A 17674-nucleotide genomic window follows, 5' to 3' on the forward strand; every position below is an offset into this window, starting at 1 on the left:
TCCATATTTTCACCAATACTTGTTATATGTTGTCTTTTTTATTTTTTAAACTTTAGAATATTGTGGTGTTTTTTTTTGCCATACATTCACGTGAATCAGCCATGGGTGTACATGTGTTCCCAATCCTGAACCTCCCTCCGACCTCCTTCCCCATCCCATTCCTCAGGGTTATCTCAGTGCATCAGCCCTAAGCACTCTGTTTCATGCATCAAACCTGGACTGGTACCTATTGCATGTATGATAATATACATGTTTCAATGCTATTCTCTCAAATCATCCCACTCTCACCTTCTCCCACAGAGTCCAAAAGTGTTCTTTAAATCTGTGTCTCTTTTGCTGTCTCATATATATGGTCATCATTACCATCTTTCTAAATTCCATCTATATGTGTTGCTGCTAAGTCACTCCAGTCGTGTCCGATTCTGTGCAACCCCATAGACGGCAGCCCACCAGGCTCCCCCGTCCCTGGGATTCTCCAGGCAAGAACACTGGAGTGGGTTGCCATTTCCTTCTCCAATGCATGAAAGTGAAAAGTGAAAGTGAAGTCACTCAGTCGTGTTCAACTCTTCGAGACCCCATGGGTTGCAGCCTCCCAGGCTCCTCCATCCATGGGATTTTCCAGGCAAGAGTACTGGAGTGGGGTGCCATTGCCTTCTCCGTCTATATGTGTTAATATACTGTATTGATGTTTTTCTTTCTGACTTACTTCAATCTGTATAATAGGCTCCAGTTTCATCCACCTCATTAGAACTGATTCAAATGCATTCTTTTTAATAGCTGAGTAATATTCTATTGTGTATATGTATAAGTATATGTGTATGTATAAGCTTTCTTATCCATTCGTCTGCTGATGGACATCTAGGTTGCTTCCATGTCCTAGCTATTGTAAACAGTGCTGCGATGAACATTGGGGTACACGTGTCTCTTTCAATTCTGGTTTCCTCGATGTGTATGCCCAGCAGTGGGATTGCTGGGTCATATGGTAGTTCTATTTCCAGTTTTTGAAGGAATCTCCACACTGTTCTCCATAGTGGCTGTACTAGTTTGCATTCCCACAACAGTGTTAGAGGGTTCCTTTTGCTCTGCACTCTCTCCAGCATTTATTGTTTGTAGACTTTTTGATAGCAGCCATCCTGATCAGTGTGAGATGGTACCTCATTGTGGTTTTGATTTGCATTTCTCTGATAATGAGTGATGTTGAGCATCTTTTCATGTGTTTTTTAGCCATCTGTATGTCTTCTTTGGAAAAATGTCTGTTTAGTTCTTTGGCCCAGTTTTTGATTGGGTCGTTTATTTTTCTGGCATTGAGCTGCAGGAACTGCTTGTATGTTTTTGAGATTAATTCTTTGTCAATTGCTTCATTTACTGTTATTTTCTCCCATTCTGAAGGTTGTCTTTTCACCTTGCTTATAGTTTCCTTCATTGTGCAAAAACTTTTAAGCTTAATTAGGTCTTATTTGCTTATTTTTGCTTTTATTTCCAATATTCTGGGAGGTGGGTCATAGAGGATCCTGCTATGATTTATGTCAGAGTGTTTTGCCTGTTTTCCTCTAAGAGTTTTATAGTTTCTGGTCTTACATTTAGATCTTTAATCCATTTTGAGTTTATTTTGGTGTATGGTGTTAGAAAGTGTTCTAGTTTCATTCTTTTACAAGTGGTTGACCAGATTTCCCAGCACCACTTGTTAAAGAGATTGTCTTTTCTCCGTTGTATATGCTTGCCTCCTTTGTCAAAGATAAGGTGTCCATAGGTGCATGGATTTATTTCTGGGCTTTCTATTTTGTTCCATTGATCTATATTTCTGTCTTTGTGCCAGTACCATACTGTCCTGATGACTGTAGCTTTGTAATATAGTCTGAAGTCAGGCAGGTTGATTCCTCCAGTTCCATTCTTCTTTCTCAAGATTGCTTTGGCTATTCGAGGTTTTTTGTATTTCCATACAAATTGTGAAATTATTTGTTCTAGTTCTGTGAAAAATACCACTGGTAGCTTGATAAGGATTGCATTGAATCTGTAGATTGCTTTGGATAGTATACTCATTTTCACTACATTGATTCTTCCAATCCATGAACATGGTGTATTTCTCCATCTATTTGTGTCCTCTTTGATTTCTTTCATCAGTGTTTTATATTTTTCTATATATAGGTCTTTTGTTTCTTTAGGTAGATTTATTCCTAAGTATTTTATTTTTTTCATTGCAATGGTGAATGGAATTGTTTCCTTAATTTCTCTTTCTGTTTACTCATTGTTAGTGTATAAAGAATGCAAGGGATTTCTGTGTATTAATTTTATATCCTGCAACTTTACTATATTCATTGATTAGCTCTAGTAATTTTCTGCTGGAGTCTTTAGGGTTTTCTATGTAGAGGATCATGTCATCTGCAAACAATGAGAGTTTTACTTCTTTTTCAATCTGGATTCCTTTTATTCTTTTTCTTCTCTGATTGCTGTGGCTAAAACTTCCAAAACTATGTTGAATAGTTGTGGTAAGAGTGGGCACCTTTGTCTTGTTCCTGACTTTAGGGGAAATGCTTTCAATTTTTCACCATTTTTTTCACCACTGAGGATAATGTTTGCTGTGGGTTTATCATAAATTGCTTTTATTATGTTGAGGTATGTTCCTTCTATGTCTGCTTTCTGGAGGGTTTTTTAAAATCATAATTGGATGTGAATTTTGTCAAAGGCTTTCTCTGCATCTATTGAGATAATCATATGGTTTTTATTTTTCAATTTGTTACTGGGGTGTATCACATTGATTGATTTGTGAATATTGAAGAATCCATGCATCCCTGGGATAAAGCCCACCTGGTCATAATGTATGATTTTTTAAATATGTTGTTGGATTCTGTTTGCTAGAATTTTGTTAAGGATTTTTGCATCTATGTTCATCAGTGATAATAGCCTGTACTTTTCTTTTTTGTGTGTGTGTGGCATCTTTGTCTGGTTTTGGTATTAGGGTGATGGTGGCCTCATAGAATGAATTTGGAAGTTTACCTTCCTCTGCAGTTTTCTGGAAGAGTTTGAGTAGGATAGGTGTTAGCTCTTCTCTAAATTTTTGGTAGAATTCAGCTGTGAAGCCATCTGGTCCTGGGTTTTTGTTTGTTGGAAGATTTCTGATTACAGTTTCAATTTCTGTGCTTGTGATGGGTCTGTTAAAATTTTCTACTTTTTCCTGGTTCAGCTTTGGAAAGTTATACTTTTCTAAGAATTTGTCCATTTTGTCCAAGTTGTCCATTTTATTGGCATATAGTTGCTGATAGTAGTTTCTTATGATCCTTTGTATTTCTGTGTTGTCTGTTGTGATTTCTACACTTTCACTTCTAATTTTGTTGATTTGGTTTTTCTCCCTTTTTTTCTTGATAAATCTAGCTAATGGTTTTTCTATTTATCTTCTCAAAGAACTAGCTTTTAGCTTTGTTGATTTTTGCTATGGTCTCCTTTGTTTCTTTTTCATTTGTTTCTGCCCCAATTTTTATGATTTCTTTCCTTCTACTAACCTTGGGGTTCTTCATTTCTTCTTTTTCTAGTTGCTTTAGGTGTAGAGTTAGGTTATTTATTTGATTTTTCTCCTGTTTCTTGAGGTAAGCTTGTATTGCTATGAACCTTCCCCTTAGCACTGCTTTTACTGAATCCCATAGGTTTTGGGTTGTTGTATTTTCATTTTCATTCATTTCTACACATATTTTGATTTCTTCTGTGATTTGTTGGTTATTCAGAAACGTGTTTTTTAGCCTCCATATGTTTGTATTTGTAATAGTTTTTTTTTTCCTTCTGGTATTTGACATCTAATCTTACCACATTGTGATCAGAAAAGACACTTGAGATGATTTCAAATTTTAAAAATTTACCAAGGCTAGATTTATGGCCCAGGCTATGATCTATCCTGGAGAAGGTTCTGTGTGCATTTGAGAAAAAGGTGAAATTCATTGTTTTGGGGTGAAATATCCTATAGATATCAATTAGGTTTAACTGATCCATTGTATCATTTAGTGTTTCATTGCTAGTTTTCTGTTTAGTTGATCTATCCATAGGTGTGAGGGGGGCGGGTATTAAAGTCTCCCACTATTATTGTGTTACTGTTAATTTCCCCTTTCATACTTGTTAGCATTTGCCTTACATATTGCATATGTTAGGTGCATATATATTTATAATTGTTATATCTTCTTCTTGGATTGATCCTTTGATCATTATGTAGTGTCCTTCTTTGTCTCTTTTCATGGCCTTTATTTCAAAGTCTATTTTATCTGATATGAGAGTTGCTACTCCTGCTTTCTTTTGGTCTCCATTTGGGTGAAATACTGTTTTCCAGCCCTTCATTTTCAGTCTATATGTGTCCCTTGTTTTGAGATGGGTCTCTTGTAGACAGCATGTATAAGGGTCTTGTTTTTGTGTCCATTCAGCCAGTCTTTGTCTTTTGGTTGGGGCATTCAACCTATTTACATTTAAAGTAATTATTGATAAGTATGATCCCTTTGCCATTTACTTTGTTGTTTTGGGTTCGAGTTTATAAACCTTTTCTGTGTTTCCTGTCTAGAGGAGATTCTTTAGCATTTGTTGAAGAGCTGATTTGGTGGTGCAGAATTCTCTCAGCTTTTGCTTGTCTGTAAAGCTTTTGCTTTCTCCTTCATATTTGAATGAGATCCTTGCTGGGTACAGTAATCTGGGTTGTAGGTTTTTCTCTTTCATCACTTTAAGTATGTCCTGCCATTCCCTTCTGGCCTGAAGAGTTTCTATTGAAAGATCAGCTGTTATCCTTATGGGAATCCCCTTGTGTGTTATTTGTTTTTTTTTTTCCCTTGCTACTTTTAATATTTGTTCTTTGTGTTTGATCTTCATTAATTTGATTAATATGTGTCTTGGGGTGTTTTGCCTTGGGTTTATCCTGCTTGAATGCTTCCCTGGTGGCTCAGAGGGTAAAGTGTCTGCCTGCAATGCAGGAGAAACAGGTTCAGTCCCTGGGTTGGGAAGATCCCCTGGAGAAGGAAATGGCAACCCAGTCTGGTACTCTTGCCTGGAAAAATCTCATGGATGGAGAAGCCTGGTAGGCTACAGTCCAGGGGGTTGCAAAGAGTCAGACACGACTGATCAACTTCACTTTCACTTTATCCTGTTTGGGACTCTCTGGGTTTCTCGGACTTGAGTGGCTATCTCCTTCTCCATTTTAGGGAAGTTTTCAACTGTTATCTCCTCAAATACTTTCTCATGGCCTTTCTTTTTGTCTTCTTCTTCTGGGACTCCTATGATTTGAATGTTGGGGCATTTAACATTGTCCCAGAGGTTCTCTGAGGTTTTGTCCTCATTTCTTTTAATTCTTTTTTTTCCTTCTCTGCTTCATTTATTTCCACCATTCTATCTTCCACCTCACTTATACTATCTTCTGCCTCAGTTATTCTACTGTTGGTTCCCTCCAGAGTGCTTTTGATCTCATTTATTGCATTGTTCATTATTGATGAACTCTTTTTTATTTCTTCTAGGTCCTTGTTAAACTTTTCTTGCATCTTCTCAATCCTTGTCTCCAGACTATTTATCTGTAACTCCAGGTTGTTTTCAAGATTTTGGATCATTTTTACTATCATTATTCTGAATTCTTTTTCAGGTAGACTCCCTATCTATTCCTCTTTTGTTTGGTTTGGTGGGCATTTATCATGTTCCTTTACCTGCTGAATATTTCTCTGCCTTTTCATCTTGCTTAGATTGCTGTGTTTGGGGTGGACTTTCTGTATGCTGGAAGTTTGTGGTTCCTCTTTATTGTGGAGGTTCCTCACTGTGGGTGGGGTTGGACGAGTGGCTTGTCAAGGTTTCCTGGTTAGGGAAGCTTGTGTCGGTGTTCTGGTGGGTGGAGCTGGATTTCTTCTTCCTGGAGTGCAGTGAAGTGTCCAGTAGAGTTTTGAGGTGTCTATGAGTTTGGTTTGACTTTTGGCCTCCTGTATTTTAATGCTCAGGGTGTGTTCCTGCATTGTTGGAGAATTAGCTTGGTATATCTTGCTCTGAAACTTGTTGGCTCTTGGGTGGAGCTTGGTTTAAGTGGAGGTATGGGGGTTTTTGGATGAGCTCTCCTTTTTGGAGTTTGCTGGTGTTCTCAAGTTTTGGGTTTAAGTCTTCTGCCTCTGGCTTTCAATCTTATTCTTACAGTAGCCTCAAGACTTCTCCATCCATACAGCACTGATGATAAAACATCTAGGTTAATGGTGAAAAGATTCTCCACAGTGAGGGACACCCAGAGAGGTTCACACAGTTACATGGAGAAGAAAAGAGGGAGGGGGGAGATAGAGGTGACCAGGAGGAGAGAAGGGGCAGTCAAAAGGAGAGAGACTAGTCTAGCCAGTAATCAGTTCCCTAAGTGTTTTCCACAGCCCAGAACCCCCAAAGAGATTCACAGAGTTAAGTAGAGAAGAGAACAGGGAGGGAGGAGATAGAGGTGACCTGGGGGAGAAAAAGGAGAGTCAAAAGGGGAGAGAGAAATCAAGCCAGTAATCACACTCCTAAGTAAGAGTGGGTACTGAAGATTGGATTCTTAAAGGTACAAAATTGATAACAAATACCAAAAAGCACAGGTTAAAAATCTAGAGTAGAGGTTACACTCTTAAAAATACAATATTAAAAAAAATCACAAAAACTATAAAAAAATATATGAAATTTGCTTTATAAATAGGGTATTTTCTTTGCAAGGTAATAGTATGTTTTTAAAATGAAAATTAAAGGAGTAATAAAGAACTTAAAAATAAAAAATATTAAAAAATGATAATAGTAAAATATATCTAGAAATTTCTTCGGAGCTGTTGAGGGCAGTGTGGGGTCAGTTCAGTTTCAGATAGTTCGTTGTTCCAGCTTATACTTCTTCTCAAGGTCTATAAGCCCCTTCCAATGTAGCCAATGCTAACTACAGGGTTTTAATCTATTGCACCTGTCACTTCCAAAGCAGTTCCCTCTTCTTTGTTTATTTTGACTTCCTCTGTTTGCAAGTTTCTTCAGTGTCTAATTTCCACTCTGACACAAGGGGGCAAAGGTGATCATTTATTTAGGCTCACTTGTTCAATTGTGCTGTGAGGAAGGAGGAACACTGCAAACAAATATCACTGGCATATGTGGGGAGTGCTCGCAGTGTCTGGGCTACACTGGGTTTGCCCCCGTTCATGGCGTGTGTGCTTTTCCAGTCTATACTGCTCAGGCTCCAGGTTTCTCTGCAGGGGAACTGTCTAAAGCCAGCCCTGGGTTGGGTGCACTTCCCAGGTCTAAGCTGCTTGGGTTCAGGTTCTCAGGTACTCCACAAAGGCACAGACTCAGCTGGGCCTGTGTTTTGTGCCCTTCCCAGGTCCAAGCAGCTCAGGTGACCAGGTGTTTGGCAAGCACACTCTCCCCAGGTGGGTGGTGCATCATATCACCTCCTCAGTCCCAGCCGCTCAGTTTTCTGGGTGCATCACAACAGCGCTATCTCAGGTGTGCTGTGTGTCTCTTTTGGTGAGCTGATCTCTTACTGTGACCCTCCTGGTGGATGTCAACTGTCCAGGATCCCAGGAAGTCTTGGTTAGCAACTGGGAGCCTGCTCATAGTTTGGTGGAGGTTGCCATCTCTGGGGTTGAGATTGCCTCTCACCTTCTGGCTCTGGCTGTTGCCCGCCTGCCTCTCTGCTTCCAGTGGGTGGAGGGGCCGGTCCACAGCCAGCTAGTTCTCCTCTGGTATTCGCTCAATCCTTTGTTCTGTGAGTGGGCCAGGTTGTGTCTTAGAGCTTTTCGAGGGGAAGTTCTCTCTCTCTCTTTTTTCTCTCTCCCTGACTATCCCACAGTTTGGGTTGCTATCTTACGTTAACTCTCTCAGATTGACCTCAGGGCATTCAGACCCGGTCCTTGCCCTAAGCATGCAGCCTGGGCCTCCCTGTTCAGCCCCCATTCGCTGCCGGCAGATGGGAGCATCTGGGCTGCTACTCCGCTGGGAGTTGCGGTTATGTGCATAATCTGTGTTTTTTTTTTCCTTCGAGTTATGTTGCCCTGTGAGATTCCAAAACTCCCCACAGACCTGCTAGCGAGAGGGTTTCCTGGTGTTTGGAAACTTCTTCTCCCTCCCGGCTCCCTCCTGGATGGGTCTCTGTCCCTAACTCTTTGGTCTCTCTTTTTATCTTTTATGTTTTGTTCTATCTCCTTTGAAGAGAATGGGCTGTCTTTCTGGGTGCCTGGTGTCCTCTGCCAGTGTTCAGAAGTTGTTTTGTGGAATTTGTTCAGCGTTCAAATGATCTTTTGATGAATTTGTGGGGGAGAAAGTGGTCTCCCCATCCTATTCCTTGCCATTTTAGGACAGCCCTCTGTGCTGTCTTTTTGATAATGGCCATTCTGACAGGTATGAGGTGATATCTCATTGTGTTTTGATTTCATTTCCCTGATGATTAGTGAGGTTGAGCATCTTTCATGTGCCTGTTGGCCATCTGTGTATCTTCTTTGGCAAAGTGTCTATTTAGGTCCTCTGACCGTTAACATTTTTGTGTGTGATAAGTTAAATGAGTTCTTTGTGTATTTTGGATATTAACCCTTCCTGAAATGTATTGTATACAAATATCTTCTTCTATTCAGTAGGCAGTCTTCTTGTTTTTTGATATTTTCTTTCACTGTGCAAAAGCCTTTTAGTTTGATGTAGTTTAGTTTATTTATTTTTGCTTTTGTTTCTCTTCTCTGTGGAGACATCCAAAAATACATTGCTAAGACTGATGTTAGAGTGTACTGCTTATGGCTTTCTTCTAGAAGTTTTATGGTTTCAGGTCTTACATTTAAATGTTTAATCTATTTTAAGTTCATTTTTGTATGTGGTATGAGAAAGTAGTCCAGTTTGATTCTTTAGAATGTAGCTGTCCAGTTTTCTCAACTCCATTTACTGAAGAGATTGTCTTCTCCTTATTGTATATTCTTGCCCACTTTGTCATAAATTAAATGACCATAAATGTGTGGGTTTATTTCCGGGCTCCCTAGTCTGTTCCATCAATCTGTATGTCTGTTTTTGTGCCAATACCATACTGTTTTCCCTTTGTAGCTTTGTACCATAATTTGAAATCAGGGAACATAATACCTCCAGTTTTATCTTTCTTAAGATTATTTTGGTACCTTGGGGTCTTCTGTGACAGCAAACAGTTTAATAGAAATGTGTAGACTTATGTGTGCAAATACAAGAATAAGAATATATTGGATAGAAATAGAATGTATTTTTCTTGTATACTTATTACACAATTTCTAAATCTATTATAGTCTTGGTCACAAAGGAAACCTTCACAAACTTCAAAAAGGGATGATTTTATAGGATACATTTTAATTCCAAGTGTAGAATTACCATATGAAAGGGAAATAACATACAAAATTAAGAAATAAATATATTTCAAATAACTCCATATCCAAAGGAAAACAAAACTGATATTACAAATCATAAAATAATAAGCAAAAGATATTATTGCATATACAAATCACAATATATAGCCAAATGTCTATACAGAGGAAAATTGTTAGCTTTAAATATTTTGGGGCTTCCCTCATGGCTCAGTGGTAGGGAATCCATGTACCAATGCAGGAGATGTGGGTTTGATCCCTGGTCCAGGAGATCCCCTGGAAAAGGAAATGGCAACCCACTCTAGCATCTTTCCCTGGGAAATCTCATGGACAGAAGAGCCTTGTGGGCTACGAGTCCAGAGGTTGCAAAGAGCCAGACACAATTTAGCTACTAAACAACAAAAAATAACAGAAAAATAAAAACCTAGTAAAATGAATACTCAACTTTTAAAATTAGGAAAATAGAAAAACAATAATTTATATGCAGTAAATGAATAAAAGGAAAAACCAAGATTAATACAAAATAGAAAGTGTGTATCTGTGTATGTTTATGTGTGTGTATATATATATATATATATTCAATTTATATATCATTTGAATACAAATCGATGGGGAAACAATGGAAACAGTGAGAGACTTTATTTTCTTGGGCTCCCAAATCACTGCAGATGGTGACTGCAGCCATGAAATTAAAAGATGCTTGCTCCTTCAGAGAAAAGCTAAGACCAACCTAGACAGCATATTAAAAAGCAAAGACATTACTTTGCCGACAAAGGTCTGTCAAGTCAAAGCTATGGTTTTTCCAGTAGTCATGTATGGATGTGAAAGTTGGACCATAAAGAAAGTTGAGTGTCAAAGAATTGATGCTTTTGAAGTGTGGTGTTGGAGAAGACTCTTGAGAGTCCCTTGGACTGCAAGGAAATCAAACCAGTCAATCCTAAAGGAAATTAGTCCTGAATATTCATTGGAAGGACTGATGCTGAAGCTGAAGCTCCAATCCTTTGGCCACCTCATGTGAAGAACTGAGAATCTGGAAAAGACCCTGATGCTGGGAAAGATTGAAGTCAGGAGGAGAAAGGGAGGACAGAGGATGCAATGGTTGGATGTTATCACCAACTCCATGGACAAGAGTTTGAGCAAGATCTGGGAGTTGGTGATGCATAGGGAAGCCTGGCATGCTGCAGTCCGTGGTGTCTCAAAGAGTCGGACACAACTGAGTGACTGAACTTGAATACATTTATATGAATTAAAAATATTTATTTGTTTTATTATTATTTACTTGGCTGCTTGGGGGTCTTAGTTTCATCATACAGGATCTTTTGTTGTGGTGCGTGGACTCTCTAGTTGTGGAGCATGGGCTCTGTGGTATGTGGGCTCAGTAGTTGCAGTGCACCCAGGCTTAGTTGCTCCACAGCATGTGGGATCTTAGTTCTTCGACCAGGGATCGAACTTGCATTCCTAGCATTGCAAGGCAGATTCTTAACCATTGGACCACCAGGAAGGTCTCCTGTTTATATGTAATTTGGCTGTGTATAATTTGAACAGACAAATAAAATAGATAAAATCCCTAATCAGTTGAGGCATTACTTAGAAAACGTTCAGTTATACCTAGATCAATTTATGTTATGAATTTGGATAGGAAAAGTCTAAATAATGATTAGCAAATTGTATCTAGCAGTGGGTTACAGGTAACTAATTAAAGCAGAACTTTTTCTATTGATGTAGTTCATTACATGAACTTATTAATAGAGAAAAACTGTTAAGATTCTGTCTATAAGTACCAAGAAGATATTTGATATAATTAATCAGATATTCCTGGTTAAAAATAAACGTGGATTAAAATATAAGCAGAAGGAAACTGATTAAATGTGATAAAAACCAGTTGTCAAGAGGAGACTATCATAATGAACCATGAAATACTGAAGAATTTCTATTAAAATCAAGAGACAATAGGCATGCCCATCATCACCATATTATTAAACATTGTTTTAGAAACTGTGGCTATTGGGCTTCCCTGGTAGCTCAGATGGCGAAGAGTCTTCTTGCAATGCAGGAGACCCTGGTTTTAATTCCTGAGTTGGTAAGATCCCCTGGAGAAAGGATAAGCTACTCACTCCAGTATTCTTGGGTTTCACTGGTGGCTCAGATGCTAAAGATTCCGCCTGCACTGTGGGAGACCTGGGTTTGATCCCTTGATTGGGAAGATCCCCTGGAGAAGGGAACAGATACCCACTCTAATATTCTTGCCTGGAGAATCCCATGGACAGAGGCGCCATGGACATAATATTAAACATTGTTTTAGAAGCTGTAGTTATTACAATAAAGTAAGAAAATGAAACATCTCATATATATGTAATGTATGATATATAAAAACTATCTTCATTTGTGTATGATGTAAATGTATACTTAGAAATTTCAACAGACTCCAGTAAAATTCATTAGAATTAATAACATAGAATTTTTGGGTTAAAGAATGGAAAAATTAGTAGCTTTTACTTGTATCAACTATAATGGATGAAAAGTTAAAATGTAAAAAACAAGTCTCATTCACAATGGAGTAAATTTATCTGAAGGACACCAACAAGTACTAAAGTTATGGGGAGAGTATGATGCTCTAGGTGAGATGACTTAACAATAAGAAGTGAAAATTTCTAAACTAATAAATACACTTAGTGGTATTTCAAAGAAAAACCTATTTAAGAATTGTTAACACTGGGAAAAATGATCTTAAAATGTACTGGATTAATACAGGTCTGAGAAGAGCCAAAAAACTTTGAAAAAGGAGACTTTATAGCAGCTTGCCTTTCTGAATATTAAAATTCATGTTAAAACTACAGTGATAAAAGCTATATATTGGCTTGGGAACATATAAATACATCCAAGGGAAAAAATAAATGCATCCATGGATATATTTATATATTTATACATAGACTAGTGTGTTAACAGATCCAAATGTATATTTACAATTTTATAAATGAAAAAAATAACATCTTAATTGAAAGGATAATCAGATCAGATCAGATCAGCCGCTCAGTCGTGTCTGACTCTTTGCGACCCCATGAATCACAGCACGCCAGGCCTCCCTGTCCATCACCAACTCCCAGAGTTCATTCAGACTCACATCCATCGAGTCAGTGATGCCATCCAGCCATCTCATCCTCTGTCATCCCCTTCTCCTCCTGCCCCCAATTCCTCCCAGCATCAGAGTCTTTTCCAATGAGTCAACTCTTCACATGAGGTGGCCAAAGTACTGGAGTTTCAGCTTTAGCATCATTCCTTCCAAAGAAATCCCAGGGCTGATCTCCTTCAGAATGGACTGGTTGGATCTCCTTGCAGTCCAAGGGACTCTCAAGAGTCTTCTCCAACACCACAGTTCAAAAGCATCAATTCTTCAGTTCTCAGCCTTCTTCACAGTCCAACTCTCACATCCATGCATGACCACAGGAAAAACCATAGCCTTGACTAGATGGACCTTTGTTGGCAAAGTAATGTCTCTGCTTTTGAATATGCTATCTAGGTTGGTCAGAACTTTACTTCCAAGGAGTAAGCGTCTTTTAATTTTATGGCTGCAGTCACCATCTGTAGTGATTTTGGAGCCCAGAAAAATAAAGTCTGACACTTTCCAGTGTTTCCCCATCTATTTCCCATGAAGTGGTGGGACCGGATGCCATGATCTTCATTTTCTGAATGTTGAACTTTAAGCCAACTTTTTCACTCTCCACTTTCACTTTCATCAAGAGGCTTTTGAGTTCCTCTTCACTTTCTGCCATAAGGGTGGTGTCATCTGCATATCTGAGGTGATTGATATTTCTCCCGGCAATCTTGATTCCAGCTTGTGTTTCTTCCAGTCCAGAGTTTCTCATGATGTACTCTGCATATAAGTTAAATAAGCAGGGTGACAATATACAGCCTTGACGAACTCCTTTTCCTATTTGGAACCAGTCTGTTGTTCCATGTCCAGTTCTAACTGTTGCTTCCTGACCTGCATACAGGTCAGGACAATGGTGGTTTATAAATGTTACAGGCATACTTTGTCATCTATCTGGAAGAAAACAGAGCCCTACTTTATATTATACACAAAATTAGATTTCACGCTGATTAAATCACTAGATGTTAACAATTAATATAAAATAACTACATGTCAGAAAATAAAAGTTAGATGTGTGCATGTTAAGTTGCTTCAGTCATGTCTGACTCTTCGCAACCCCATGGTCTATAGCTTGCCAGGCTCCTCTGTCCATGGGATTCTCCAGGCAAGAATACTGGAGTTAGTTGCCATGCCCTCCTCCAGGGGATCTTCCTGACCCAGGGATCAAATCCCATCTCTTAGGTCTGCTGTATTTGCAGGCAGGTTCTTTACCACTCCCCTGGAGAAGGAAATGGCAATCCACTCCCGTACTCTTGCTTGGAAAATTCCATGGATGGAGGAGCCTAGTAGGCTACAGTCCACGGGATTGCAAAGAATTGGACATGACTGAGTGACTTCACTTTCTCTCTCTCTTTACCACTAGTGCCACCCAGGAAGCCCAAAAGTTAGATAAATTTGTGTATATAAAAGGCTACAAAACAAAAAATTTCTTTTTTTAAAAAGTGATTTATCATGCATTTATTCAGTTTAGTATACTGTTGTTTGTAGACACACAAACGTGAGCTTTCTGAATAGCCATCAGTTGGGAAATATATGAATAAGTTATTATATTTTTAACATTAAGCAAATGTTAATAGGAATGAGTTACAACCATATGAATTAATCTGGACAAATGCCCATGATATACTAAGCAAAAGAATCAAGTTGTGTGTAGTATGTACCTATTTATTATTTTTAAAAAACACAAAAATGAAACAAAAATAGCCTGTGTATATGTTAACATAGAGTTGAATACATATAAAGATTTTAATATTGAGTATTGTAGGAGTGTGGGATTGGAGGGTGTGTTTATGGTCCAATTTGTTCCCATGAACTTGAAGTGCCTTTGGAATAAAAATCACCAAATCTTTATGCATTATTATATATTTGTTTCTCTCTTTCTGACTTATGTTACTCTGTATGTCGGTCTCTAGGTCCATCCACATCTTGCATGTGGGTGTGGAATCTAGGAAAATGGTATAGATAAACCTATTTGCAAAGCAGAACTAGAGACAGATGTAGAGAACAAACACATGGACACCAAAGGAGGAAGGGGAGTGGAATGAATTGGGAGATTGGAATTGACACATACACACGCAGGCTATGTGTAAAATAGATAGCTAATGAGAACCTGGGCTTCACTGGGGGCTCAGATGGTAAAGAATCTGCCTGCAAAACAGGAGACCTGGGTTCAGTCTCTAGGTTGGGAAGATACCCTGGAGAAGGGAATGGCTACCTACTCCAGTATTCTCGCCTGGAGAGTTCCATGGACAGAGAATCCTGGCAGCAGGCTACAATGGGAGCATAAAGAGTCGGACATGACTGAGTGACTAACACAGACTCACAGATGTGCACAATGAGAACCTACTGTATAGCACAGGGAACTCTGCTCAATGTTGTGTGGCAGCCTGGATGGGAGGGGAGTTTGGGAGAGAATGGATACATGTATATGCATGGCTGAGTCACTCTGCTGTGCACCGGAAACTATCACAACATTGTTAATTGGCTATACTTCAATATAAAATAAAAAGTTTAAAAAATCACTGAATTCTACCCTCACCCCACTTTACTAAGATATAATTGAAATACAACATTGTATGAATTTAAGGAGTGCAACACAATGATTTGATATATGTAGATATGTGAAATAATCACCACAGTAATTTATTTAACATGTTACCTCACATAGTTACAATTTACTTCTGATGAGGAAAATAAACTAGTACTTTAAAAGGCTGGAAACCGCTGGATAGATCAGGAAACCATAAAGTAGAAGGTGTATCCTAGCCCTGCCCCTAACTTGCAGTGTGACAATTTTTGCCTTATTTTCTTGTTTCTTAGGTGTGAGTGGTGGTGACTATCTACTGACTTAGGTTGTTTCTTGTTTCTTAGGTGTGAGTGGTGGTGACTATCTACTGATTTAGGTTACAACATCATAGTGAAGATAAAATGAGGGGTGAAGACAAACATAGTTTGGAGACATAAAAGGTGTTGAAATGCAAGCCATTATCCTCAAGAAAACTCTCAAACATTCTCAATTTCTGTGATGCAGGTGACAAAGTCGCCTGAGGAAGCATCTTCCCTTCCTGATGGTGAAGTGGCAGGAGAGGCTCAGAGCACCACAGAGGTAAGAGTTGGGGTCTTGAACCATCTTCTGGGAAACCTATTTTATATAGAATGTCTACTGGATTCTAGTTTTTCCGTATCTGTTTGTCTGTCTACCTCCTCCATCCATCCATTCATCTATCCATCCATCCATCCATCCATCTATCACATCTATCTGTCTATTTATCCATCCATCCATCACACTTATTTAGCTACCCATCCAACTATCTATCCATCTATCCATCACATCTATCATTTCTCTATGTATCTATCAATCATCCATCATTCATCTCTATCATCTATCTTTTTTAATCTCTAAAATTATAATGCCTCTCTCCACATAAGCAATAGAAAACAAATACTCCCTAAATATGGAATCCTTTGAAGTTCTCTTCACAAGCCATAAGTGGATGAATTAACTCCTATTAGAGTCTTTATGGGGCTTCCCTTGTGGCTCAGAGGGTAAAGCATCTGTCTGCAATGCAGGAGACCTGGGTTCGATCCCTGGGTTGGGAAGATTCCCCCGGAGAAGGAAATGGCAGCCCACTCCAGTATTCTTGCCTGGAAAATCCCATGGACAGCGGAGCCTGGTAGGCTACTGTCCATGGGGTCACAGAGTTGGACATGACTGAACGACTTCACTTCACTTCACTTCAGGGTCTTTATGACTCTACCATGCATGTGAGTTGGGTCTGTTCACTGACACTGATAGATCCAATTAGCAATGTTGAGGGTTGGTGATCCTATACTCTAGGAGTTAAGTGACTAGTAAATAGAGGTCTACCTTTGCTTCAGGTATATACTGTATCTAAATAAGGAAACCGTGGCAGTTATGGCCTGGGGTTGTCTTGGAAGCTTATCCAAGGTTGTTGATACCATGGGTTTCCTTTGTGACCAGGGAACAGAGAAGGCTGAAGAAAGTGGAGAACAGGAGGCACAGAAAGAGGGTGATGAAGATGCGGGCGACCTCGCTGGATCCCAAGAGAAGGATGTGAGTGTTTGCTTTTCTCACTGTAGTTTCACTGGATTCAGTTCTATTCAATAACCATTTACTGAGCTCTGACCAGATGCTAGGAATCTTTCTAGGCACACAATAGTGAGCTCAAAAGTGAGGAACTGAGGGATTAGCCAGAAGGCAGCAGGTAATTTTCACTTAATGTGTTAACTGCTGTGTGTCAGGTAGGTGAGGGCTGAAGGGAAGCCAGAGGAAGGGCCTGAACTCAGTCCTGGAGTGGCAGGCTACACAAGGCTTGTCATTGTGTTGTTAGGGTTAGGTTGGGTTCATGTTCTTTCAGAAACAAGGGACCTTATGCCTTGTTCACAAGTATTGATGAACTCCTATCATATACTTGTTGGAAAAAAAAAAAAAAAAAGAGGCAGGTCAGGTGGTCTGGTATTTCCATCTCTTTCAGAATTTTCCACACTTTATTGTGGTCCACACAGTCAAAGGCTTTGGCATAGTCAACAAAGCAGAAATAGATGTTTTCCTGGAACTCTCTTGCTTTTTTGGTGATCCAGCAATTTTGGCAATTTGATCTCTGGTTCCTCTGCCTTTTCTAAAACCATCTTGAACATCTGGAAGTTCACAGTTCACGTATTGCTGAAGCCTGGCTCGGAGAATTTTGAGCATTACTTTACTAGAATGTGAGATGAGTGCAATTGTGTGGTAGTTTGTGCATTCTTCAGCATTGCCTTTCTTTGGGATTGGAATGAAAACTGGCCTTTTCCAGTCCTGTGGCCACTGCTGAGATTTCCAAATTTGCTGGCATATTGAGTGCATAACTTTCACAGCATCATCTTTTAGGATTTGAAATAGCTCAACTGGAAATCCATCACCTCCACTAGCTTTGTTTGTAGTGATGTTTCCTAAGGCCACAAGTTTATCAACCTCAATTTATCTGCTGCTGCTGCTGCTAAGTCACTTCAGTCATGTCCAACGCTGTGCAACCCCATAGATGGCAGCCCACCAGGCTCCCCCGTCCTTGGGATTCTCCAGGCAAGAACACTGGAGTGGGTTGCCATTTCCTTCTCCAATTTATCTAAATGCTACTAATCTTTTAATAACACATTGTTACTCTAACAAGCAAGTGTGCAATGTTTTATAATTTTAACTAAGGAATGTATCATTAAATATAAAATG

General features: G+C 39.1%; 1 protein-coding gene across 2 annotated transcripts in view; it reads left to right on the forward strand.

Annotated features, from left to right (window-relative positions):
• LOC113895360 (SH3 domain-binding glutamic acid-rich protein-like) overlaps positions 1-17674 on the forward strand; it is a 72360-nt gene that overhangs the window by 26990 nt on the left and 27696 nt on the right. For both annotated transcript variants that reach the window (XM_027546488.1, XM_027546495.1), the window contains 2 exons: positions 15482-15556; positions 16433-16525. In XM_027546488.1, the coding sequence (XP_027402289.1) occupies positions 15482-15556; positions 16433-16525 (168 nt within the window). The remainder of the gene's footprint in view (positions 1-15481; positions 15557-16432; positions 16526-17674) is intronic.

This window comes from Bos indicus x Bos taurus, chromosome 1 (assembly GCF_003369695.1).
Source record: "Bos indicus x Bos taurus breed Angus x Brahman F1 hybrid chromosome 1, Bos_hybrid_MaternalHap_v2.0, whole genome shotgun sequence".
Classification (NCBI taxonomy): Eukaryota; Metazoa; Chordata; class Mammalia; order Artiodactyla; family Bovidae; genus Bos; species Bos indicus x Bos taurus.